The sequence below is a fragment of the Lissotriton helveticus genome, chromosome 10 (assembly GCF_964261635.1).
Source record: "Lissotriton helveticus chromosome 10, aLisHel1.1, whole genome shotgun sequence".
NCBI lineage: Eukaryota > Metazoa > Chordata > Amphibia > Caudata > Salamandridae > Lissotriton > Lissotriton helveticus.
In genome coordinates, this window is record NC_136071.1 from 1032558834 (window position 1) to 1032584027 (window position 25194).

General features: G+C 42.6%; 1 protein-coding gene across 1 annotated transcript in view; it reads left to right on the forward strand.

Annotated features, from left to right (window-relative positions):
• Window positions 1-2633: 2633 nt before the first annotated feature.
• Window positions 2634-25194, forward strand: part of LOC144784164 (serum paraoxonase/arylesterase 2-like) — a 106175-nt gene continuing 83614 nt past the window's right edge. The window contains exons 1-3 of the mRNA XM_078662837.1: window positions 2634-2706; window positions 11395-11450; window positions 23947-24115. Coding sequence (XP_078518963.1) covers window positions 2634-2706; window positions 11395-11450; window positions 23947-24115 — 298 coding nt within the window. The remainder of the gene's footprint in view (window positions 2707-11394; window positions 11451-23946; window positions 24116-25194) is intronic.

A 25194-nucleotide genomic window follows, 5' to 3' on the forward strand; every position in this document is an offset into this window, starting at 1 on the left:
CGCCCCTGGGCAGCAACCGCGCTTTATAAATCTACTTTTCATTTCATTTCATTTCATTTCATTTCATAATGTTACGCGAAACGGAATCTGTAAGCGAAGCAGTTTCAAAGATACTAATCCAGCATTGTTATGAAGGCACATGTGTATAAAAGGTTATTGTGTGAAAGGAAAGTTAATGTACAAAGGCAATGTCAGAAACATGTACATAGCTGAAAATGAGAGCGTTTTTAATGGGCCTAACTAGGACACACAACAGTATTAATCATCAAGAAATGATTTACTGAATTGAGCATTATCTTAGAATCTACTAATTTTCCCATTTGGTGATAAATAAAAATGTAAATGTCGGAATTTGTAAAGCGCACAGCTACCTCCACCGGAGGTGTCCCGGCGCTGTCCGTATACCGCTTAGGAACCCTTCCTGGCTTTCCTGGGAAATGTCCACTCCTGGGCACCCCCCAGGTGCAGCCAGGCATCCCAGTGCTTTTGGGGCCGTTGTGGAGACTAAGCAAGCTATTGCCCAGAGTTGCAGCGTGGGACCCATGATCAGAACAGGCACTGAGGCGAGAATATCCAGTCAGGGGAATTAATGAGCCGGAGACCCGCCGAGGCGGGAATCGAACCCTGGTCCCTGGCCAGAGCTCTGCATTAAGGTCTGCCTGCTCTAACCATTGAGCCACACTTCATAAAGCTAAAGACAGGTTCACAGCATTCACCTGTAACCCAGAACTATGAGTAGCTTTGACAATTGGTCACCCGATGCTGTGTCAAATTACCTTGATCTGACAGTGGTAAAACATTTTGAAATTTTTTGAAAACACAGTAGTAGATTTCTTGGAATACTTCTGAAGAATCACAGAACCGTGTTTTAGGTCTCTAAAATCTTACCATATATGAGAATGGGCATAAAAACACTTGTTTGGTACAATGGCATCAAGGCTACTGTCTAACATCATTTATGTTTGTGTTACTAGCTATATTTATCAATTTCTCCCTACATCCTGTCAGCTTAAGCCCACTTTCTTCCACTAACCTCTCTGGATGAAAAACAAGATGGTGGATAAATAGTGCCCTTTTTAGGTCGAGCCTAAACTGCGCTTGCGCTGTTAGGCGATCTGTTTTCTGTACTTTGTGGGGTCTGACTCCTCCCACGTTTTTGATTGGCTTTTGTGTCTGTCATTTAGAAATAGTAGCCTGCAAATGGCTAATGGTGGGTGCATGTCCCACCTTTTTTTAGAAGTTCACTCCCATGGAGAATTGCCGTGGGTACGAGCAGTGACGTGCACGCAGTCCCAACTTGCAGTCTGTTTTTTTTATGTAGAACCTATACATTATTTGGGCTTGAGGTCTCAGTGCGGTGTTTGTTTACTTTACCTCTACAGCCCTTGTTTTTATATTGCAGCTCTATCCCTGTTGCCATATCAGCCACCCGGGGTGCCACGGAAGTGCTTTGATCACTGTCACTCTGTTATGTTTTAACCTTCTGCCTCATTAGTTCAACCCCCCTCCCCAGCCTCTCTCCCGCCCATCACTTTCTTCACTTGTTACTCTACGAAAGAAAGTGAAAGTAAGTGGTTGCCCCTCGGGTTAAAGTAAGCACTGCCCCCCAAGGTACCGTGGCCCAGGCACCTGCTGACCCAGAGCGCACCAGGTATTTCGATGCATGCTAAATCCTGAAGTCTCAAACAACACCATGCACCTGTTTGCAGTTGGCTGTGTGAAACATGGGGGGCTTACAGCTTGGTTGGGGCTCCTTTTTGCCCATGCTCCGTGTGTAGCTTCCCCGCCCTCATTCTTCCAACTCCCTCTTCCCAGCACTCGTTTCACCTGTGGCCCCTTTAAAGGTGAGTACTAGACACAACACAGCTTGGCATAGCCTGCACCATTCCAGCGGGCCTCTGTTCCAGGCGAGCTGCAGAGCCTCGGGGTCACTTCTTGACTACCCATTGCCAGAGGGGGCCCCTTCAGTGGCCTAGATGCTGTTCACTGCTCCTCCGGTGAGTGGGGGTGGGGGGAGCCTGCCTCAGCTGCTGTTGGACCCGCTATTCACACACGACCGACATGCACACTAATCTGCTGTTCTTTTCTTGCCCCGGAGCCACACATTCCACTGCATTGCATGAACAGTGACACAGGGAGTCATGTCTCACTCTCAGCACACAGTGTACTCCTGGGCATACGTCTCTTCCTTGCCCTCAGGGGCGTAACAAACACCCCCGCAGCCCCCGCGGTGCGGGGGGCCCTCAGCCTTGAGTAGGTGAAGGGGGCCCCTCAGCTCCTTGGTGGAGATCAGATCTGTGAGGCTCTGAAGCTGGTGCAGGCTGTCGGCTGTCTGCAGTCTGCTCGGAGCCCCTCGCCCCCTCCCTCTGCCTGAAGAGAAACAATGTTTCAACTGACATTGTTTCTCTTCAGTCAGAGCCAGGCCCGGAAGGAGGAAGGGGTTGGAGGCCCCAGAATGAGCTTTCATCACAGGCCCGTCTCTGAGACCTGTCGTTATTATCTCAGAGCACTTAGACAGGAAGTGGGGGCTGTCTCGGTGCCTCTCCCGGGCTAGTTGTGTGTAAAGTGAACCTTCGCTACTGGGTGCACTACAGCAGACTCGGCTGCCTGCTCTTGCTAAAGGAGCATGAAGTATGGAAGCCACGGCCAGGGACAAGAAACTCAACCCCCTACAGATGCCAACTTCTGCTCCAAGCTGTTCTTTTGGTGAGTGACTGAAACACGCTCTGCCCTTATCCAACAGTGGTGAACTGACACATGCTGCTGCCACGAGGTGTTTAGATTTTGTCAGAACTGATGAGCTTTTGTGAATGTGAGGCCGGGGGATCCCGACTAAGGCCCCACCAGATGGTTTCATGTACAGTGCAGTTAATCCGCCTTCATTCAGACACCAGACCCATTGTCAATGCCAATGCTTATTTTATTTCAAAATTAGGAACATTTTTTATAATTGTTAAGAGTTCGTGCAAGGATTGAAATGTTAAGACATCAACTGAAAGGTGACAAAAGAAGAAACAGTGAATACATTAATTTAGAAAAAATGAAAGCTGTGGAAGTGCACTGAGGTATTGTGATTGGTGGCTACCTTTTGTGCCTACGTAAGAATTTGCTGCAGACAGATCTATTGTCTGTTAATCTATTTACTCTCAGTTGGAACAGGCTAGGGTACCATCTCCTCCCAAACTAGAAAACTATCTTTATCAACCCCAGATGTCAGTTTTGGTATCATATCACGAAAGCATTTCAGACACTTCAAATGTCTTGTAAAATGTAACTTGTCTTTTGCACTGAATGCTTGCTTCAAATGGGGCATCACGGGAAAGCATACTGCAGAACTAACAAAAATACCTGCTGTCCCAGTGGCTCTCTCATTCCAAACGTCAAGCAAAGAGACATCAGGGAATCCTTATTCTTGTTTATTCAATGGATTCATTTATTCCCTTAATGGTTTCAATAAACGTACATACATCAATAGGACAATACAGTTATCCTGTATCAATGCTCAATACACTTATCCTGTATCAATGCTTATGAGTTTATGAGCTTATGATCAACTGGTTTTTATGTAAAGAGCTCTGACACCTTCGGGTAATGTTCGCGCTATATAAAATCGCATTAAATAAATAAATAAATACATAAATAAAGTTAACGGGCTCACGGGATGGGAGGGTGTCTCCAGACCTTAAAATTATGTTTTCTGTGCATGTGGATGATGTGTGTTAGAGCCTGTGGGTCCACCTTCCGCGTTCCAGAGTCTAAGTAGAGGTGGGCAGTGGCACACCAACAAATTAAGAGGGAAGAGTCCAAGGGGCAGATTTACAAGCCCATTGCGCCACCAGTACAGCCCCCTGCGCCACCACTACGTCACTTTTCGTGATGTACTGGTGGCGCAGGGGGCTCCTCCATATTTACAAGGAGCGGAAAAGCCACCCTGCGTGACTTTTCCTCTCCTTGTAAATACGGCCCCTTCACACGCAGCACTTTGCATTGAAGGGGCGTTCCATGGGTGTTGCTGTGGGTGTTCCCATGCAACACCCATGGAACAAGACACATCTCCAGATTTACGATTTCTCGTAAATCTGGAGATGCGTCTGAATGCTACGCCACCCTAGAGGTGGCGTAGGGAGGCGCAAGAGGAGAAATGTTTTATTTTCTCCTCATTTTTCCTCTTTCAATGCATGCTGCATTCTACAGCACGCATTGAAAGAGGAAAAAGCCTTTGTGATTGTTTTTGTGCAGGAAGGTGCCTATTCCTGCACAAAAACAATCTCCCCATGGTGCAGGCATCCTTGTACCATGGTGCAAGGGTGCATGGCATCTGTTTGTGTGCCAGCGCAGGGGAGAGCACAGGAATGCGACATATTCCTGTAAATATGTTGCATTCCTGTGCTCTGAAAGTGCTGCAGCATGGCGAAACCAAAGGTCTTGCGGTGCCCGATGCAGCACTTTCTTGTAGATCTGCCCCCAAGGGTCTGGGTTGGCTCTTAGAGCCCTTGCACCAGCCGAGGCCTGGAAATGTTACCATCATTCAAAATATAGTACATTCTATTCAAAATTAAAATAGTACATTCCTTTGACATGCGACAGGTTTGACATTAATAAGTTACATTATAGGTTTATATTGGGAGGTAATGAAGAAAGGGGGCTGATGCAAAATATTTGCCTGAGAATACAGTGTGGTTAAGTGGGCAAGTTGAGATTCCTCCTGGGCTTTCTGGTTTCACTTTGTACAAGTCAACCACTAAAGGGATATCTGTCTTTTTTTAACCCCTTGGGCGCGGCGGCGATTCTGCGCCTGTGCGGCACTTCTAATGAGTGGGCGGGTTCATGACAGCCCCCAGCCGTCATCAGCACACGAGCACTGTGATGCATGACTGCCGGGGGCCGTCATCAGCATGGAAGGGGTTAACACAAATGTTAGTGCTTTGGGGCATATTACCAAGCAATAGCGATAATTATCGCTATTGCTTGGTTAGAGACAAAAATTTACTGCAGAGCTGCGGCGATTTTTATTGCAGATAAACCTTGGTATTACCAAGGTTTATCGCAAATGCGATAAAAAACGCCCGCAATGCATGAATATCGCTGAAAAGTCAGCGATATTCATGCATTACCGAGCTAATGCTCTTAGCCATGTTATCCACCTCCCATTGGTTAACATGGCTAAGAACTGCTCAGGGCAGGTGTTAGCTTTTGGAGATATTCGCGCTTAGCGCGAATATCTCCAAAAGTTGGTAATAGGAGATAGAGATGTTAGCGACTGTTTCCAGTCGCTAACATCTTGGCACGCCCACTTTGCATGTCATTAGTGATAAATATCACTGACATGCAAAGTGGGGCCCAAGATGGTCGCTATCTCCTACTAGCTGTCGCTAACTGGCGTTAGCGACAGCTAGGTAATAGGGAGATAATTTTATCTCCGCTTTCTTGGCTTTTAAAGCCAAAAAAGCGGAGATAAACCCCCTTGATAATATGCCCCTTTGTTTTTAACTTTGTGAGCTACAGTAGAGCGCAGGTGGCAGACAGAACCACGTGAAAACTTGGCTTGTTTGGGCTCGAGGTTTCATGAGAACCTGGAGCTGACACAGAGCCCGGCTCGAGCTATAAGTGGTCCGCCCACCTCTAGGTCTAAGTGCTTCAGTGTGTGACGCTCCAACGGTGAGGAGTACCATTTGCCTAAGTAACAACTGTGAAAAGAGCTCCTCGGCTAGCAGCCTCTCAAGTCTTTACCGGTTGATTTGGAAGGAGCTCTGGTATTAATTGCTCTTCTTCGTATGTGTTAATTTCTGTAGTGTTAAAGCGCACAGTAGCGGTCAGCACAGCATCTTGCATAGCTAAATAAATAATTCTATTGTATTTGTTCTTTTTTTACCTCTTACTCATACCCGCTCAGCTTTGTGTAGATAACAGTGTTGTTTAGGTATTGCATCACCTCAGGTGTAATTCGTATGGCTAATGAATGACCGACCACACGCATGTATGTCCCGTTTTCGGAAAATCTGTCTACCCAGTTAAGGTTGCTTTCTACACCATATTCCCCCAGTTTAACCTTTTTAAACTTGCCTGCCATGTGAATGGCACAAAAGGCGCAACTCATTTCCTGACGGTGTTCATTCAAATCTGGATGGAAACCAGGTTTGTTTGTTATGCAATCTGTTATGAGACCCAAACTTTTCCATCTCTTTCTCATAAAAGAATAGTCACTGTAATTGGACACTACAAAGCTCACGCATGACATGGTTTTCTCTGTTTTGTCTTCACTTGCATAATAAGGTACTCGTAGTGGTCGCTGGAAGTAGGAGCAGTGGTACAACCCTATTTGTTTTAACTTTCCACTATCAATGATTTGAGCGCTAAGAACGGAAGCATTTCAATTTTGAGCAGAGTGAGGTTATTTCCTTATCTCTGGAAAAAGAAACATGCCACAGAGATTAAGTTCTCTCAGAGATGGAACATACATAATATTAAAAGTCGTCGGTCTTATCTGGGCGATGATCTTTGTCGCCAGCTCTGTAAAAAGAAAGTCCAGCCTCTATTGAGTTCCAACTGAAAGTTGTAAAACATCTGTACGCCATGCACGAATTCCAGTTGGATATGGATGGTTTGTTGGAAGTGTGCATCCTGAAGTAATGTGTGCCCTCATGTAACGTAACTGGTGCTATGTAAAGCGCTCTAATACCTGATTCGGTTCGGGTCTAGTTCACGCTATATAAAACTCTACAAAAAAAAGAAAAAAAAATATATGTATGATGGTACTGTATTTTTGTGTTTGTATTTAAATTGCACTTACTACCCCTGAACGAGGCATAGAAACGCTTTGTGACGAGTATAGACAGTCTAGAGGAGAGTAAGTATTTTTAGGTTGTAGGGATATGATTTTAAAGAACGAGAGTGTGAGCTGTGAAATGAGATGTGGCAATTGGCATAGATAGAGTAGTAGAAAATGTGTCAGGCAGACATGAACCTTAAGGGAAGATGAGGGTGGACAGTAAGGAGAGGTAAATAACTTTAACTGAAGGTCAGTTGTTGATGCAGGCTTTTGGGAATATATTGGGAGGAGTCTTTTCGAGATAGTTTGCGATCTGAGGATATAAAACAGTAGAAGGAATCAACCCTATTTGCATGTTTTTGTAGAGTATTGCCTTGTATTGTGTTATGGGATGATGCGCCTCCGACGAGGCAGCAAAATGCTGACAGGGCCAGGAGAATGTTTGCAGCTCCTGGAACAGGATCTGCTGGGACACATTGGAAGGTAAGTAAGCATTTGCAATGCAATTGATCTCGCATTTGTGAGAGTTAGAGCTATTGACGTTGTAAAGGACAATGTATTTTGCCTATGCATTTTCTGTTTGGGATTGTGTGTCTTGGAGTGGGATTATCTGGAATGGTATTTTGTGTTGTGGAGTGGTATGTAGTGGAGTTGACTTATGTGGTGTGCTATTAAATATTGTAGCATTATGTAGAATTTTGTGGAGGAGATTGGATGCATGTGGTATGTTGAGAAATTGTGTTATTGGTTTGAATTATGCAGTTTGTTGTTGAATTATGTGGTATGGAATGGAAATTTGTAGAGTTGAATTGTGACGAGGTAGAAGTGTGCGGTGTTGAGTGAAAATTATGTTGAGTGGTGTTATGAGGCATGGTGTGAAGTGTAGTTATGTGGATTGTTGCTACGTGGCATAGACTGGATTTGTGTGGCTGTATTTATCCAGTATGAAGTAGAGCTTAATTATGTGGAGGTTAATTAAGTGGTGCTAAGTGGTATTATGTGGCGTGTAATTATGTTGTGTGATGAATTGTGTGGGTATGAATTGTGGAATTGTGTGATGTGTGGAATTATGTGGTATGTTGTGGTGTATAATTGTGCATAGTGGCATTATGCCGCATGTTGCAGAGTTGTATTTTGTGGAGGGTAATTATGTGTTTTGGAGTCGAGTGTAAATATGTTGTGTGGAGTGTAATTATGTGGTTTGGAGTGGTATTAAGTTGTGTGGAATGTTATTATGTGACGTGGTATTATGTGGTATGGAGAGAAGTGGAAATATGAGTTCTATTGAGAGGATCAAATGTGCTGTGTGTGGTAGATTTAGGTGGCATGGATTTGGACCAACTGTGCACGCTATGGCTTTTATATCATGGGGTTTAAAGTTGACGATTGTCCATTTTTCTTTGTAAAAATAATATGGGCTGTTTCTTTACCTTCTGGTACATTTCTGAGCAATTTGTTAAGCTAAATTGTATTGTTTAATTGTGTGCCCATGCAGGGAAGAACAAGTGTCTGGCAGACATGCAAAAAAATAATCCTACGTCTCAGTATTAACTTAAACACTTCTAAGCAGTAATTCCAATCTGAGAATGGGATCCAGAGAACCTGCTCCACTTCTGCTGCCATCCACCAGCTACATTGGCTGCCAGTGGCCAGACCTGTGGAGTTCAAGTCCCTGTGCCTCGCGTTTAAAATCTTGAATTCATCTTCACCTGGCATTCTAGCCACCTTCATCGCACCCTACATTCCCTCCCTCTGACTCCGTTCTACGGACCAACATTTGGTCCGTAGTTCCGAGGGTGAGCAGAGTACAGGGCGGTGGGCGCGCTTTCCGTACTCGGACAGCCAAATTATGGAATTCTCTCCCTTTGCCTATTCGCAGTTTGAAAAACTACTTGGCGTTCCGTAAGGCAATAAAAACGTATCTTTTCCCGTCACCTTAGCTCCTCGTGCCCTTTTTAGTGGTCTCTCCATTTGAGCGTCCGGATGCCCCTCTGCTGGGGTAGCTGCGCGTTCTACAATCCATTTAATATAACAATGAGTTACCTGTTTGCTTTACGATAGTTAGTAAAACAAGTAAGTGCTTTGCAAGCCTGTATATGTAGCAAGGGTTTTAAAGGGACTAGTTTCCGTGCACGGTATTGCTTTTTCCAGTTCACCGAAGGGATAAAAACAGCTCCAGATAATAATAGGGTGACAGGATGGTGCGATAGCAGACTATTGATACGTATGGATCTGGTGAGGACTGCGGGCAGCAAATGCTTGATACGCTATTTGCATAAAAAAATACTATATATTTTTTTCGTTATCCTCCATTAGTTATTAGTAAAGAAGGGGGAAGAGAAGTGTTCACCGACAGCATTCGGTTAGTCTTAGGGAGACAAAGAATGCTGTGGTTTGTGGTAGATGCCGCCCAGAAGTCATAGGTATATGTATCAGGAGCTGCCATTGAAAGGAAGTGGAAATGTGCTTTAGATGTTGCCGGTATTGATGGCTACTGTGCGGTTCCAGATTTCACTGGGCTGACAGTGGGTGGGGAAATGCTACATTGTCACTGGAGATTTAATTACATGAATCGCGCATTCTCTCTGGTGTTTTTCCGTGGGGTAGTTGCTGACTGGTTCTACACATGGGATCAGGTTTGCCTTTGACAGGGGGTACGGTTTAGTGGGGTAAATAGTGTAAATTAATGTTGGCGTCAGGAAACACAAATCTGACCCTTTGTACATGTAATATTATTGTGTGCATCATCCAGAGGATGAAAAGTAGCAGGAACGTCTTTGATGCTGTAGAGGCTAGCAGGAAGAACTGTTTTGGGGTAGTCAGTTGAAAAGATTGTTTAACATGTTTTAAACTACCACAGTGGCATTGAGGAGGGCGGCAGTTAGATGGGGACCTGTCATCAGTCTTCCTGTCTTTGCCGTTGGTGGTAGACAGGGGAGCAGTGAACGCCAGTCACAGGATCGTAGGGATATACGAGGGGTCGTTTTAAAAGTGGGCAGAAAGCATAATTGCGTGTTTCGTAGGGGTGAGAGTAGAGTGTAATGGATGCGTTAGTAGCAGGCATGACGGAAGTGGTAGGTGTTTGGATGTGGTTAACTGAGCGGACTTCGCTTGAAGGTGGGTCATCAAGTAGGAGGTGTTTGGTGGGCCGGCTGGAGGCAGTGTTATGTAACTTTGCTGGAGGGCGAAGCAGCAGTATTTACTGATGTATGTAAATTGCCCGATGAGAGGGCGGATGTGACCAATGAAGAAACCAGAATCCTTTTTTTAATGGCTGGGTGAGCTCCTGCAGTATGGCAGGTCGCTGGTCTGAGACCTCTTGACTGGCGTGGACAATGGGGGGCCCCCTCCATGTACTTTGCAGGGGGGCCCCCTCAAGTTTCGTTACGCCACTGCTTGCCCTTCCTAAGTGTCTAGCAGAGTCTGTGTCCTCAGCGTTGCCTACGTCTTCCCAACCCTCCCTTCCCCGCACACTGTCCCACAATGTCCCCAAAACTTCTGAACCTGGGTCTCTCTCTGAGCCTGGCTCCTCTGTTATCCCAGGACTCGCGATCAGGCTGCCCTCCCTATGGGTCTTTCCTCTTCCCCTCCCTACCTAAGCCTTCTCTTCATCTCTTCCCCTACTCCTGCAAAACTTTCGGAAACTTTCAGGTGCGCTTTCGCTCCCCCCCCCCAATTTAGCTCTGGCCCCTCCCACCTGTCCATCGACCTTCATGCTCCCTGATGGCACAGTCATGGCTGACTCTTGCATCTCCTCTTGCTGGCTGTCTGCTTATTGCAAAACTGCCTGTCTCTTACTTGATTGCACTCTTGATTACGTCCTGCTGTCGGCTTGTTTCCCCCTCACACCACCTGTCCCTCCCTTGCCCTCGATGCCTGTCAGTTACTCTCAATGTCCCAGTCATTTTCCCACATTCTCACGGATTGTCTCTTCTTTCTGCCTTTCTGTCTCCCTCCCCTCACACTGTATCTCTCTTGCTTGCAAGCTGGCATTCTTGTGTGCCCTCTCATGACTGTTCTCTGCCCTGCCGATCTCGTGCTACCCTCACACTACTCACCTCTCCTTTGCCATCGGTGCCTGACAATTACTCTCATTGTCTGAGTCCCGCTCCCTCTCTTACTAGCTGTCTCTTGCATACCCTCACTCTGGCTGGCTGTCTCTTATGTATCTTCAGACTGTATCTCACTGGGTGTCTCTTCTTTCTGTCTCCCTCCACTCACTGGATCGCTCTTGCTTGCAAGCTGACTATCTTTTGTGTGTCCTCTCATAACTGTACTTGGCCATGTCCGTCTCTTCCCCCACACACTAGCACAGGTGCTGCAAAGGTCTTGCATTTGCAGCAGATTGTTTACGCATTGCTTGCAGGTTTTCTAAACACGTTAATAAAAGGCATTATCATTTACAATGCCAATAGCTCAAACTCTCACAAATGCAAGATCTAGTGCAGTGCAAATGCTTGTTATGTAGAGCTACATAACTATCCCTACCTAATCACTCGTAAATACTCCCTATTTAAATTATTTTTAAAATGTATTGTAGAAATAAATTAACTAGAAAGCGTCCCGACTAAACATACCTAAGCATCCAGTTCTGAGGAATGTCTTGTACGGTTCTTGTATTGCAGAGACTGGTGCTGAAGATATTGACATCCTTCCAAAAGGACTTGCATTCATGAGTGCTGTAAGTAAAATCTTGATGTTCCTCACAATATAATATTATATGAACACTGAAATATGATAAGTTGGAGAGGAATGTGATTCTATGCACGTTTAACACAAAAATGTGAAAAAGATAAAGCCTCTTTTTTCAAACTTAGCAGTCAAGAAAAATGACAAGAACACGAACTGTTTCATATTTTTTCCGAATAGCTCGATGCTTAAATCCCATGAACTTCCACTTAGATAACACTATTTGTTGACATTCAAGGTGTCACTCTCCGCTCGGACAATGACATGTTTACTTTTGCTATGAGCCTCTAAGTGATTTTAACGCTTATTAAGATGCTTTTTTGCTTTCACTCAAGTCAAAAACGTTCTACCTTACTCCTTTTTATGAAATGAGTTGGCAATTTCTGTGATGATAGTGAAATTGAAAAGAACAAAATTGTCTGCACCAAAGAACGAATTGTTAACAGACAACCCTACAGCTTCGTTTAAGGGACTAAACCTGTGATTGATTTGTGCAATTCTTTTCGGGAGAAGCCATCTTTGAATAATAAACCAAAGTAAATGTTTTCTTTCTATGATAACTCCTGATATACCAAAGAATTCAAAGAAATTAAATGCTTGCTAAATAGATGTCACAAAACAATTAGTAGTGTGAGCTTTGAATTGTAAATAAAAGGAGAGGCTGCCCAAAAACGTACCTTGTTCAAGAAAGCAGTTTGGCAGACCTTTTCTGGAGGTTTGTGATGGTCTGTTCTGATGAGCAGCAGGGTCAGTACTGATTTGCATAAGGGGAGCCAATGTCTAGAGGAACTCAGTAGGCAAAAAATGGGTAGGAATGCTACCCAGAGTAATTGCCATTGAATCAGACTATTTGTAAGCCTTCTTACCATCCCCTCTGATTTGTTTGGTGTAATGGCCTAAATAGCCAATGGGATGCCCAGACTAGACGCCCTAGCATGCTGTGCCACAGGGGTCAAAGCTATACCTCAATGACAAAGCATAACAATGCTGAAACCTAAATGCTCTGTTTGTGTTCCATTCTGGAGGGATCTCATCTGCAGTTCAAAATGAGCTGTTCCCATGAGGAGGAGGGTCAGTGCCAATTTGCATAAGGTCGGTCTACAAGAAGCGATTGCCAGTGGTTGTGAATGTTTGCAAGCATTCCTCCCATTATCTTATATGTTTTTGAAGTAGTGTTCTTACTGTCAAATGGTATGCCAGACCCTTCCTCGCTGTGCCACAGGATTAAAGCTATTCCTCACTAAAAAGACCTGAAAGTCATCTGGGGTTGCTTGTGTTCCTTTTGGAGAGGGATTCACCTGGCCATTTGAGTTGGATTGTTTCATTAAGGAGCGGGGTAGGTACTGATTTGCTTAGCGTGGGTCTCTGTCTAGAGGAGAACAGTGGGCAAAAAACAATGGGTGGGAATGCTACCCAGGGCAACTGCCAGTAAGTTAAACTATTTGCCAGCATTCCTCCTATTACCATTTGTGTATTTGATGTAATGTGCTATGTGTACGTAGACCTCATTTTGCTGAAACTCAAGGCCCTTGCGTTCTGTGCCAAAGAACATAGCTGTACCTCAACAATGAGGCCTGATGATGATGAACCCCATATACAATTGCGTGTGTTCCATTCTGGAGGGGTCTTATCTATAGGGCATGATGGACTGTTCCTATGAGGAGCAGAGTCATTACTGACAGTCATTGCAATAGACAGAGCTACCCAGAGCGATTGCCAGTGGTTTAGACTAATTGCAAATTTTCCTTTTGTGTGTTGGGGGCAAAATGCCTACCCAAAAGACACTTGAATGCGGCCTGAGTAATTGCCAAAGGTAGAGATTAATTCAAGCATTCCATCCATCATCGTGCTGCTTGTTGCAATTGAAGCTTGAAGTGCGACAGGCATGCACAGACCTGGGTCCTGTGATCACTGTGTCATAGTACTTAACCCCTTCGCAGGGGGGTAATTCTCTTGCGGTGCGGTGGGGAGGGGCCGAGTGCGGCGTGGCGGTGCTCATGACGAGTCCAGCTCGTCATGCTGCCCAGTGGAGCTGGGCTCATGACGATCTGGACTCGTCATGACTCCGCCCACTCCAATAGAATGCCCTCACGGGTGTGAAATTCGCCGTGCGGGGGAGTGCCGCGGCTGTTATGACGAGCCCAGCTCGTCATGAGCACAGCTCCACTGTGCCTCATGACGAGCTGGGCTCGTCATAAGCATGGATATGGTTAAGCTGTGCCAACTGATCTTACCCAAACATGCCAGACTAGTCTGGGGTTTGTTTGTGCTTTCTTCTGGAAGGGAAACATCCTTAACCCCACAGTCTCAACAATGACTAGCCTTTTCAACGTAGTCACTACCCCGACTGGGATATTACCACTTGTTACTTTAACCCACAAGTTGTTACAGTGACTTGCTGCTGGGGGAGAATTGTTGGACTGGCATTGAATTTTTAAGTCCAACACCTTCCCTACTGTTGTGTAGACTGGCAAAGTCCAGTGCTCCCTAAAGCAAGTTGTTGTAACAACTTGCTGTGTAAAGAAACACATTGTAATGTTGCAGTCAGGGTATTGACTGCGTTGTAAAGGCATGTGGGGAAATGCATGTGGTGTTCCCTCATACATCCCTTCTGGAAGGGGCAAAGCCTGAAGGAATATCAGTACTTGTTGTAGAAGGCAGACTTCTGTCTAGAGCACATGGTGTGGGCTTTTCTGATGTTCTCTGGTTTCAAAATAAACAGGGCAAGAGTGCTGTGCCGCCCATGAACACTTTAACCACTAAAGTAGCAATTACAGACTTGCCCTTTAGGTGGATGCGACACACAATGACATATGTGGGCTTTTGGATCAGAATATTTCCACAATTACGATAGAAAATGGACAATCGCTAATAGAAAGATTGAAAATAAACTTTAAGATAGGGAAACAATTACAACTATTATTTTGAGCAGAGTCCAAACCAACAATTAGGTGCTCAGCATGCTGCCCATTCAGATACACCATGAAATACTGAAGGATATTGACATGGCAATCAAGCAATGCTTTTGGGATAACCAAAAAGCCAAGTTCGAAATTGGATACGTTATATATGGACTGAGACTGCTGAACATGGAATTGTATTGCCAAGTACACCACCTCGCACATCTGGCCTTTATCTACTTCGTAAATCTAGAGACTCCAAAGTGAGTCCAACTTGAACAGAAGTTGATGGGGAATCTGCCAGGACTGGCAACTCTATTGTACAGAGCCGTCAGCTCTCGAGACTCCACCAGTCCAATGCTGCAACAAACAGAAGCCAGATAGCTAATGTCACACAAAATCTTGAGTTGTGCATCTTACCTCTCCTCTGTCGAACAACAATACCAGTATCACAATTGATAAAAGCAGGGTTAAGTGGCACAACTGGGCCAATTACAGTACAACTATTCTGCAACATGTTATTATGTAGGACTCACTGAACTGAGCTATCGGAGAGTACTATACAGGCAGAAGTCAGGGTGAAAACTGAAATTGAACACAAAAGGTGAAGCAAGGCTGCTTGCAATAAGTCTAACCACGGGCAGTAGCTTGAGGTAGCACTCTAACCCATTCATCTTTTGCTCACCAGGCCACAACAGTTTGGAACTAACTATGTGTAAATCAGTATTGACCCTCATCCTCATGGGACCACTAGGTTTAAACCTGCCCTTGGTTGCATGCGTTCCAGTTCAGAGAGGACCTGGCTTCGGTCTGAACTGTTCCCATGAGGAGCAGGGTCAGGGCTGATTTGCATATGGCTATGTACAAGGTGGCATAATGAGCAAAAGAACAATGGGTTGGAGTGCTACCCTGAGTTACTGCCAGTGGTTAGACTTATTGGAAGCAGCCCCCATCACCTTTTTGTGTTTCATGAAATTTAAATTGCACAAACAGACCAAAATCGATGAAGCATCCTTCTTTATATTCTACCTAAATCTAAAATCTGCTCAAATAAGTTTATTAAAGCACTTCATATGGCAAGTGCTTAATAAAGACAGGCGACTCTCTGATAATCCCCCTAAACAATATTTAGACCTCTCAATTAGAAATCTCCAGCCATCCAACCTTTGGAATGCTGTGTTTTGACTCTTACTGTGTAAATGTTTAGTTAAGAAGCAGGTAATATAATACTCGTTCATGAGGATTACCTTGAAATGGAAAAGAAAAAAACAAGCTTGGCAGACAATTCCCTAATATTCTTTTAATCAAAATTAAAACTATTTAAATATCCCATTAATTTTTCAGAATTTACATCCATTTATTTCTACTTATGGTCTTCGGGGCTGGTTACAAGAAAATTAGAGGGGAGGAAGCCGGATGGAGTAATTACCGTGCTTTATTTGCCATTACCCAGGTGGAAAGAACAATGTCTTGACTACATTTGAAGGAGGGTTTTGAAACCAATGTTTAATCCCTGGGACGTTCGTAAATGTGAGAGATGATGTTTTAGCATCTCTGAATAGCAGTAATCTTCAATTGTCAGCGTCCCTTGTCCAAAAGCTTCTGAAACAATCTACGGAGAGCCGGTAAATGCAGTAAATTCTAGGAAATTCAATAGTCTGTTTCAGACTTACGGCACACACAAAAGAAGATGCCCAAAATTCAAGGGAAATTCTTGGGAAAGGCTACCCCAGATTCTTAGAGCCCAGTGTGTAAAATGCCCAAATGTTAAGGAATAATCAAACAAATATATCTTGAGAAAATCAATTGAACCTCATTAGATTCCAAAAGTTGCAGTGTAGATCAAACAATTATAATGTTTGCTTCCAGTGCCTAAATATTTAATGACCACTAAACACAAGATGGGCCAGAAGGAGAAAGTTGTTTTTTTCTTACATGGATTTGTGTTAAACGCCTCACCATTTTGAAGCACTGGGTATAAATGTGTTAGGATTTAGAAAAACCACTATAGGATTTCCATCAATTGAAGTTCTCATCTTAAGCTTAGCAGTAATAATGAGAATTTGAGCAAATGTTCCTGTACAAAGAAGCAGTTGAAGTAAAATCCCATTTTCAGGTTTTAGTTCCAGTTCATCAATTGCTGTAAATATAATGTTCAAGGTGATCCAGTTTTAGTGGCAACGTTTTTTTTGCCAGTTCAACTATTCCATATAAAAATGTGCATGCCAAATTGGTGAGGGAAAAAAGTAAATTGGACGATTTTGAAGAAAAAATTTGAAACCTCACAATCTTCATGAAGGACCATAAATGGAATCTTTGCAGGAGTCATAGACAGAACTAATTTTGTGAAATGGTCCCTGGTTTAGAAAGGAGAGATCAACTTCTTTAACCTGCTGTCTAATGCCCAGTGGAGACAGAAGTGTTCCCCAAGTACAATTGTAATTTTATTGTGTCTGTGAAACAAAAATGTATCTTCTGATATGTGTTTTGTACGCATCGCCCAAATGACAGTACTGATTTTTTCACTTGATATTACAACTGGGGGTGTTGTTGTGTTACATTTGTTTAAAAGTACAGAAACCTGCTATAGTACACGTAATGCTGTTCTTATATGCTCACTTGTGTTCCTGCTAAAGCAGGGGCGGGTATCAAATTGGGATTCATAACAATTTACAAATCCAGACTATATGTATTTTGTGGCAATAAAATAACAAATATTTTGTTGGACTATGGTGTTCAGTACTCCAAAAGGTTATAAATAATCAATTGCCTTTTCTGAGGTGCTGCGAGTGTTAGAAATCCAAAATATTGGATTTATAACCCTTGATTATAAATACTGGAGTTATAAATACTGGATTAAATTAATTTCAGCACTTTTTTCTAAGTGACGAGTCTCACAAGAATGCCTTTATACTTGCATCAGAACATAAAATGTATAGTAACTAGTACGAAATTACTGAGGGCTCACATGCAGGTACGCAAATCACTGTGATACAATAATGAAATCAAAGCCAAGCAATCAAGATATACTTTATAATGGGGTTAGACCAATCATCTAGTTTGTCAGAGAATGATTTTCCTTGTAAATATCCATTTATGTATCATTCCCAACTCTCTGATTAAAACATGCAGAGAAAAAGCAGTAGCTCTACATAGAGACAGGATGTCTAGATTAGCCTGGTATTGTTACATCTGTGGGGTAGGTTAGAGTTTAACCACCAAATTAAATGACAAAAAATTGAGTAGTTTGTGGGAAGAGACAGACAATCAGTAGTTTGGAGAGTTTCTGAATCTTCTCACTGGTTTTGATGCATCTGATTGCAATGAAGCCATAGCACTCTAGCATGGAATGGCTGATAGTTGACCCACACTCATTCTAATAAGTATGGTTGTCATTGTTTTCAATAGGAGAAGTTGATAGCCCCTCTTAAAGTTGTCCTTTGCCCTTATAATTTGCAATTGTCTCTATGATGCTACTATAGCACTTGCATTATTTTTGTCCATATTGGTTATCATTAATACATGTATTACAGCACGTTGCAACAAGCTCTTTAAGTAACAAGGCAATGTGGGTGAAGAGAACTTAATTAAAAGCTATTGATTCCATCAATTAAAATGAATGCTAGCTATTGATTAACAAACTATGCCAGACTGCTACATATTATTTCGAGTCTGTGGAAGAAAAATAATAAAAAGCAATACTTTTCTCATACATAACAGTAGAGTGTATAGATGCTTGAATAGCAGCATCTCAAATGAGAAATCCCATCTGCGTTGTTATTACAATCTTTTTTTATATATATTTTTATTAATTATAACACAAGAGGAGAAATGAACATATCGGGTATCATTTAGAGGAACATATTACAGCGGTGAACGGGCAAATGATTCGAGGAGATACACATCGATTATAGGCATCTGAGAGTCCACAATACAAGCATAGAGCTAGAGCAAAGCAATACGGTACAGATCCCCTTAAGCAAACATCGTCCGAGCCCGCCCACCCATGATACAGGATATGAAAATCGAACATTCAACACCCAGATATGAGGAACAGAGCGACTCAGGATAATACGCCACATCTCTTGTGAAGAGGAGAAAAGGGAAAAGGAAGGCCATAGAACAAAATAAAGGAAAAATAAACCCCCCCCTCAGCCCCCACCCTGCACCCCTGCAGATGGCTACGACCTAACCCCACTAGCAGCGTGCCTGTCGCCCACTAAACTAACCCCAAGGAAGGGAAAGATGGAGGAGGAAATGTCATACAATACAATACGAGCCCCCGGACACCCCTCCCCCCCCCCGCCAAAAGCAGACAGCCCCTACCGTTGTACAAAGTGAATTAAAGCAGACTCATAAGCAACATATAGGGGAGGCACAATAAAAAGGAAGATCTTCCCGCCCAACCCCCGGTGCACCAGAGGCAGCAAATCCCTTATCAAACATAGCCATTGTATCGAACCCAGACAATCAGACTACAATCTGGCCCCTACGATCCCGGACACCACCCAGCAGAGCCAAAAGGAAGTCATTGTACCGAACTCAGACAGTCAAATTCAGCCCTGGCCCTTACGATCCATCGCACAAACACCATCTAATAGGACCACAATAATAGGAAAAGAGGCAATACGTTGTAGAAAAAGGAGACCAATACAGCCAGAAAGGGTAAAAAATGTTACATCTCGAAGTCCACCAGATAGACAAAAGTCAGTCCAGAAAGTAGTGAAGGAAGTCTCCAGAAATAAAAGAAGAAATGGGTCCTGTGCGGGCGATGACTCTGTCGATCGTACTAGTTGGTCAGGGGCTCCAGTAATGTACCGCCGTGATCGTGCATAGACAAATGGCACTGGGTCTTGATTCCGTTCGGGGACCTCCTCTCGAGTTAGATCACGCTTCGCGGGGGTCTCCGTATGGTGCAGGTCTGACACAGGGCCAGAGTCCGGTCTCAAACACACAGTCTCGATCCTTACGGTCAATTTGTGGAAAAGGGCCTCCATTTGCAAGTGAAAAGTCCCGATGGCGGCCATTACAGTCCCCAGCGATGGCCCACACTTCGTCCGATCCATCTCCGCTTGCCAATAGCAGAACGAGTCCTTGACCCCGGAGGCCGGCTACTCCGGGGAAACAATCAGGGGCGGGATGGACGGAAGCAACGGGCGACCTCTAGGTTTGGCGATCTTCACACCACTGCCGCGAGCGGGGGCCCCACCCGCGGACCCCGAGAGACGCAACAGGGTCCCCGGGACCTGGCCCCCCACCCACAGCCACAAACACGTCTCGTCGCCGTCTTCCCAGTATTCACCAGGGCCAGAAACCACCACCAGGATCGAAAGAATAAGTTTCACTCCGATGAGACCGGACTCCGCCAAGTACCCGCGGCCGATGTTGTTCAACTGAACCACGGCTGGGTCAGTACTCGAGGCCCCGGCTCACACGCTGGGATAGGCCGAAAATGAAAGACGGTGTAACTTCGTCTCTCAAGGCAATAAAAACTCCGGGATTGCCCCCCTGGGCTCAGCAACTATTCAGACACACGGGAGTTGGGTGGGAGATCAGGATTAATTACAGGATATGTCCGCGAACGACAGAGGTCGGCGGAGCCGGGAGCTTATGCGGCCATCTTGGTTGCTAGCGTAGCTCCTCCCCCTGTTATTACAATCTTGTCTAAACTTGTGAACAACAAGGACAATGAATAAACAAAGAAGGCAATACTTGGTGAAACACAAGATAAAATAAACATAAGATTGTGTCACAGTGTTGTGAAAACAGATTAATCACTGCTTCTCCTATCAGGCATTCACAGAGCCTTCTTCATGACAATTTTTTACAATCCTGCCATAAACATAATCATTCTACAGAAAAACCACAAAGAGCATGCAGAAAATGAATTTCAACAAATGAGTCATAAGTACCAGCCAGGATGTATTTAATACTTTGTCACATGAATTAAGGCTTTGACATTAGAAATTAAGTCATTAAGCAATTGATAAAAATTATATTCAGACAGAAAATACCTAAATTGTGGAGTAGAGCTCTGAAGATTTAGGGCCTGATTCTAATTCCGGCAGAAGGGTTACTCTGTAACAACGGTGATGGATATCCCATCTGCTGAAATCTAAATCGATTACCTTTCAAGAGATGGGGTGTCCGCCACCATTGTGATGAAATAACCCATATGCTGAAATCTAAATCAGACACAATGTGTCACAGAAAGATTAGATAGATGGTAGAAAATAGGATCTTTTGCTTAAAGACTTTATTTCTTTCTTTTTTTTTAAAAGGAAAGGATCCTTACATAGATGTGATTTTGGTGGCTTTTTTCGAAGCAGACAAAACTTTCAATAAGAGGATTATATTTGGTTAGATTTGTTATTAGTTTAACACAATTTTATTAAGGCAATGAAAGCACTATTATATAAAATAAAAATAAAATAAAACACAGAATATCAACAAACGTAATATAGAAATAGATAACTATACTAATAGAAATAAATATTTAATTTTTTAGTTATATAAAAAGGAAGGAAAGGAAAATATGTATACAAAGAAGAAAAAGTAATAAAGAAGTTAAGAAAATAAATAAGAAATTAGAAAGAATGATTAAAACATTCTGGGGCAGATGTATCATCATTGTATTTTGCGAGTCCTTAATAGCGAATTTTACTGATTCGCTAATAAGGACAAGCAAAATGTAATGTATGTAGGTTTCGCAATAATAATTGCGATTTCTATATGTTCCTTAATTGCGAATCGCAAATTGTGATTTGCAATTAATGAATACCTTCGTATTCCTTCCTATGGGCCTCTAGGCCCATAGGAATAAATCGCAAGACATTCGCAATATGCGAGTACCCAATAGGTACTCGCAAATTGCGAATGCAATTTCAAGGGTGCAATGGTGCCAAAAGGACACCTGGTTGCACCCCTGAAATATGCATGTGTGCACATGTGGTGCACATACATTCCCCAAGGGCATGTATGTGTGCCACATGGCACTTTGAAAAATGCAAAAAAGTGCATTTTTCTAGGAAATCGCAAACAACCAACTTGAAGTTTTAAACTTGTGATTCCTTAAATGCATTTGCAAAATAGGGAATCGCAAATTTAGCAATTCCTTATTTTGCAATTGGCCTTTTGGGATGATACATCCCAAAAGGCTTTTTCACATTCGCAAACGGGCTGTTTCTGAGAATCGACCTGTTTGCGAACGGAAAAAAGGCTTGATACATCTGGCCCTCTAAATCTGTAAAACTAATTAAAGAGTAGAACAAAAGTATAAAAATGTAGTAAGAGGCAGCCATAACAATTCATTATGGATTTTATTTTTAATGTCTAAAGTACAAGCAGTTTCTGTTCTGTGGTTATCACACATTCAATTCCTTCAAGACTGATATGACAATGTAAAACAAATGATCCAACCAGAACATATGTGCATGAATGCAACAGCAATAAACAAGTTCAATATCTTGACATGAAAAGTAGAATTCCAGTCATAAAATATCAATGAACATACAAATATGCTGTTAAATGAGCGGGAACGTCATGCTGCTAAACTGCAAGCACATACCATTCCATGGCCCAAAACAAATTAATATATTTACAAAAAATAACACATGAAGCAAGGTTCCATCTTCACTTTTACATGATCAACATAAATTGGATATAGAATTATCAATATGCATCAATATTACAAATACACAAAAAGTATGAGTTAATCTATTGTAAATAAAAAATTACTGAGTAATATTTTCAGATTTAGATGTTTGAAAGAATGTAAGCCGAATTATATTCCACAGTTGACATCTGGATCCCCCACACGGCAGAAGAATCTTCAGGTCACTATTACAATCGTTGGGTTAAAGAATCCTTCTAATTTTTTCCTGAGGCCGATAAGCAATGTTTTTTCTTGAATAAATAATGTGCAGCATTTTTAGACATTATTTCTGTATTTGGACTACTGAATGTTTACTTTTCATACTGGAAGAAATTCAAAAGCTATCTGCATCAGAAAAATCTTGTCCCAGGACTTCGGAAGACAACATTTTGAACAGATTACCCCAGAACTGGTTTATTTTACCTGATGTGACAAGCCTGAAAAATTACCCTGGTAGTACCTAAACAGTAAAAGTGCCAGCAAGCCGAGACTGAAGTCCACTAGAAGGATTTTTTCATCTGCCTTTGTAGTGGGCTCGAAGAGCTGTGAAAGAGCTTTAGAACCAGTGAAGAAACTTCTACTCACTTTAGCAAAGCCCATTCAGGTAGTAATTGTTCTACACCTGCAAGATCACTACAGAGAATTTGCCTGTGATCTTCAGGATAACTAACTTTACCGTACTCCCACTAACCACTTGGCCCTTGTTGAGGTCACTTTGAAAACCCTTGGCAAGGAGTCCCTTTAGGAAGTATTCTTGGTGCTCTGTTACCCTCTCTTTGCTACATGATAAAGTACCGTCTTAGTGCTGTACTTTTCAGTTGGTATTTATAATGGTTAAGCCATTTATAACCCCCAAAATATCTTTTTGTTCTTTAGCTGTCTTATAAGTAGGCCAATGGTTGCCAACTGGGATGTGACTAACACCCCTGTGTGTTTCTTCATTCTTTTCTCCCATTTATCTTTCATTTTGTGTCCTTTAATAAGTCTTTTATTGTTTTTTAAATAAATGGGTGTGAATGTTCGAATTTTTATTTCTTAATCTGCCTTGCCCCATTGTTATACCACTTAATATAGATTAGCCACACAAAATAACTTCGGGTGCCCTCTTCATTCTGCATACATCTTTACTCTGTATAAAAGTTGGGTTGAGCCTAATAAAGGTTTAACAGCCTGATTCATGTAGGTAAATTGCACTCGCAAAGGGCCAGATTCTGAGAATCTGGCCCTTTGCGAGTGCGATTTTTGCATTTGGTATTCATGATACCAAATGCAAAAATCGCTATGTAAGAATTCGCATATTTGCGTGGAATGGCATTTAAGGAATCTCTAATAGAGATTCCTCAAATGCTATTCATGACACAAAACAAAATAGCGATTTTGGACTTTTGGGGCCGCTATTTACCGAGAGGTCAGACCTGTCGGTAAATAGCAAAAACTCAGAAAAATGCTTTTAAAAGCATTTTTCTAAGTTGCATGTTGCACACACACATGTCCTTTGGACATGTGTGCGCGCAACACCTGTTCAAATGTGCATTTTAGGGGTGCTACAGGGCGTCCTTTGGACACCCCTGGCACCCTTAAAATCGCTATCTCATTTGCGAGTAGCAAATTGCTACTCGCAAATGAGGGATACTCCCCATTCATTCCTATGGGCCTCTTGGCCCATAGGAATGAATGGGGAGTATTTGCGAGTAGCAAATTGCTACTCGCAAATAAAGAACATGTAGGAATCGCTATTTATTTAGCAATTCCTACATGTATACCGTTTTGCGTGTCCTCAATAGCGAGTCGCTATGATTCGCTATTAGGGCCACGCAAAACGGCCCGTACATGAATCAGGCTGTAAGTAACTAAAGTCTGTTTTATAATCAGATATTGTCTGAAATCTTTACTGATTATGTTTCACTTATAAAATAATTCTTCTTCACTATAAGGGTCTGAAATTTCCAGGGATGCCAAACTTTAAACCAGATGAACATGGCAACATGCTGCTTCTAGACTTAAATGAAGAAGACCCAAAGCCGATTGTACTTGGAATCAGTAGTGGATTTGATATTGAATCGTTCAACCCTCACGGGATCAGTGTGTACATAGATGACAAAGGTATGATCAGCATAATTTAGACAAATTAAGCCTTCACAGCATGTTATCAAACCATTACTTGTTTATCTTGCATGTTTTCATTTTATTTCATGTCATGATACAAACGTTGAGATAAAATTATTACTGGAAACAATAAGATAACTATAATTTAAAAAACATGACACTTAAAAAGTAGTAAAATAAAGTTCAAGCATATAACCCAATGATTAGAAGCAGTTAAACAAAATATACCTATTGACATTGTTAAGGAGAATGCATCTAAATACTTCCCATTGTGAAGCCCTCTTTCAAGTCAAATTGAGTTATCTAAGAAAAACAGCACCAATTTTTGCACCTGGAAACAATAAAAACATTTGATGGACACTACATGAAAGAACTCATTGATTGAAACTAATGAAGTGCAATTTTGACAACCAGGAATCCCTCTTGGAAAAGGGGAAATAAAGTAAAAAAATATGTATATTAGGAAAAGCTAGCGCTACGGATTTAAAGCTTGCCTAGGGGCTCAAAAACAGCTGCTTTCAAATAGTACTTCTACTCTCAAAATAACTAGCGTTCAAAACGTGGATATTTAGGGGTACGGACTGTAAAGGAGAAACACACAAATGCACCAATAGGTGTAATGTATACTTGGGAATAATAAAAAAACTCAACAACACAAGCCCACATGTACTATCCAACTTCAATGCAAGGAAGATTGCCTGCATACTCCGATAGGTATATGTTGGGACGGGAATGTTCCCCTGCTTGGTATATGGGTGTGTGTCCCTGGCCTGAGAGCCCATCTGGATGTGAAACTAGTATTCTGACTTTATTTTAGCCCTGGTCTCACGCTAATCTAGCATAAGCATGAATGCTTAGGCCTGTCACTGACCTTGTGAGGTACCAGGATTTGTCCTGTCCCCTGAGGGTCACACCAAGCATGCCCTCAAATCAGGGACCGAACTTCTGTCTCTGTTCTTCGTCTATCACATAAAGAGGTGGTAGCAGCATACTGTTTTGCTATCTACATGTATGATCAAACCATTTTCTGTGTTACTGAGAGGGTGGTCTACTGACCCCACTCTTGCAAAGTTCTG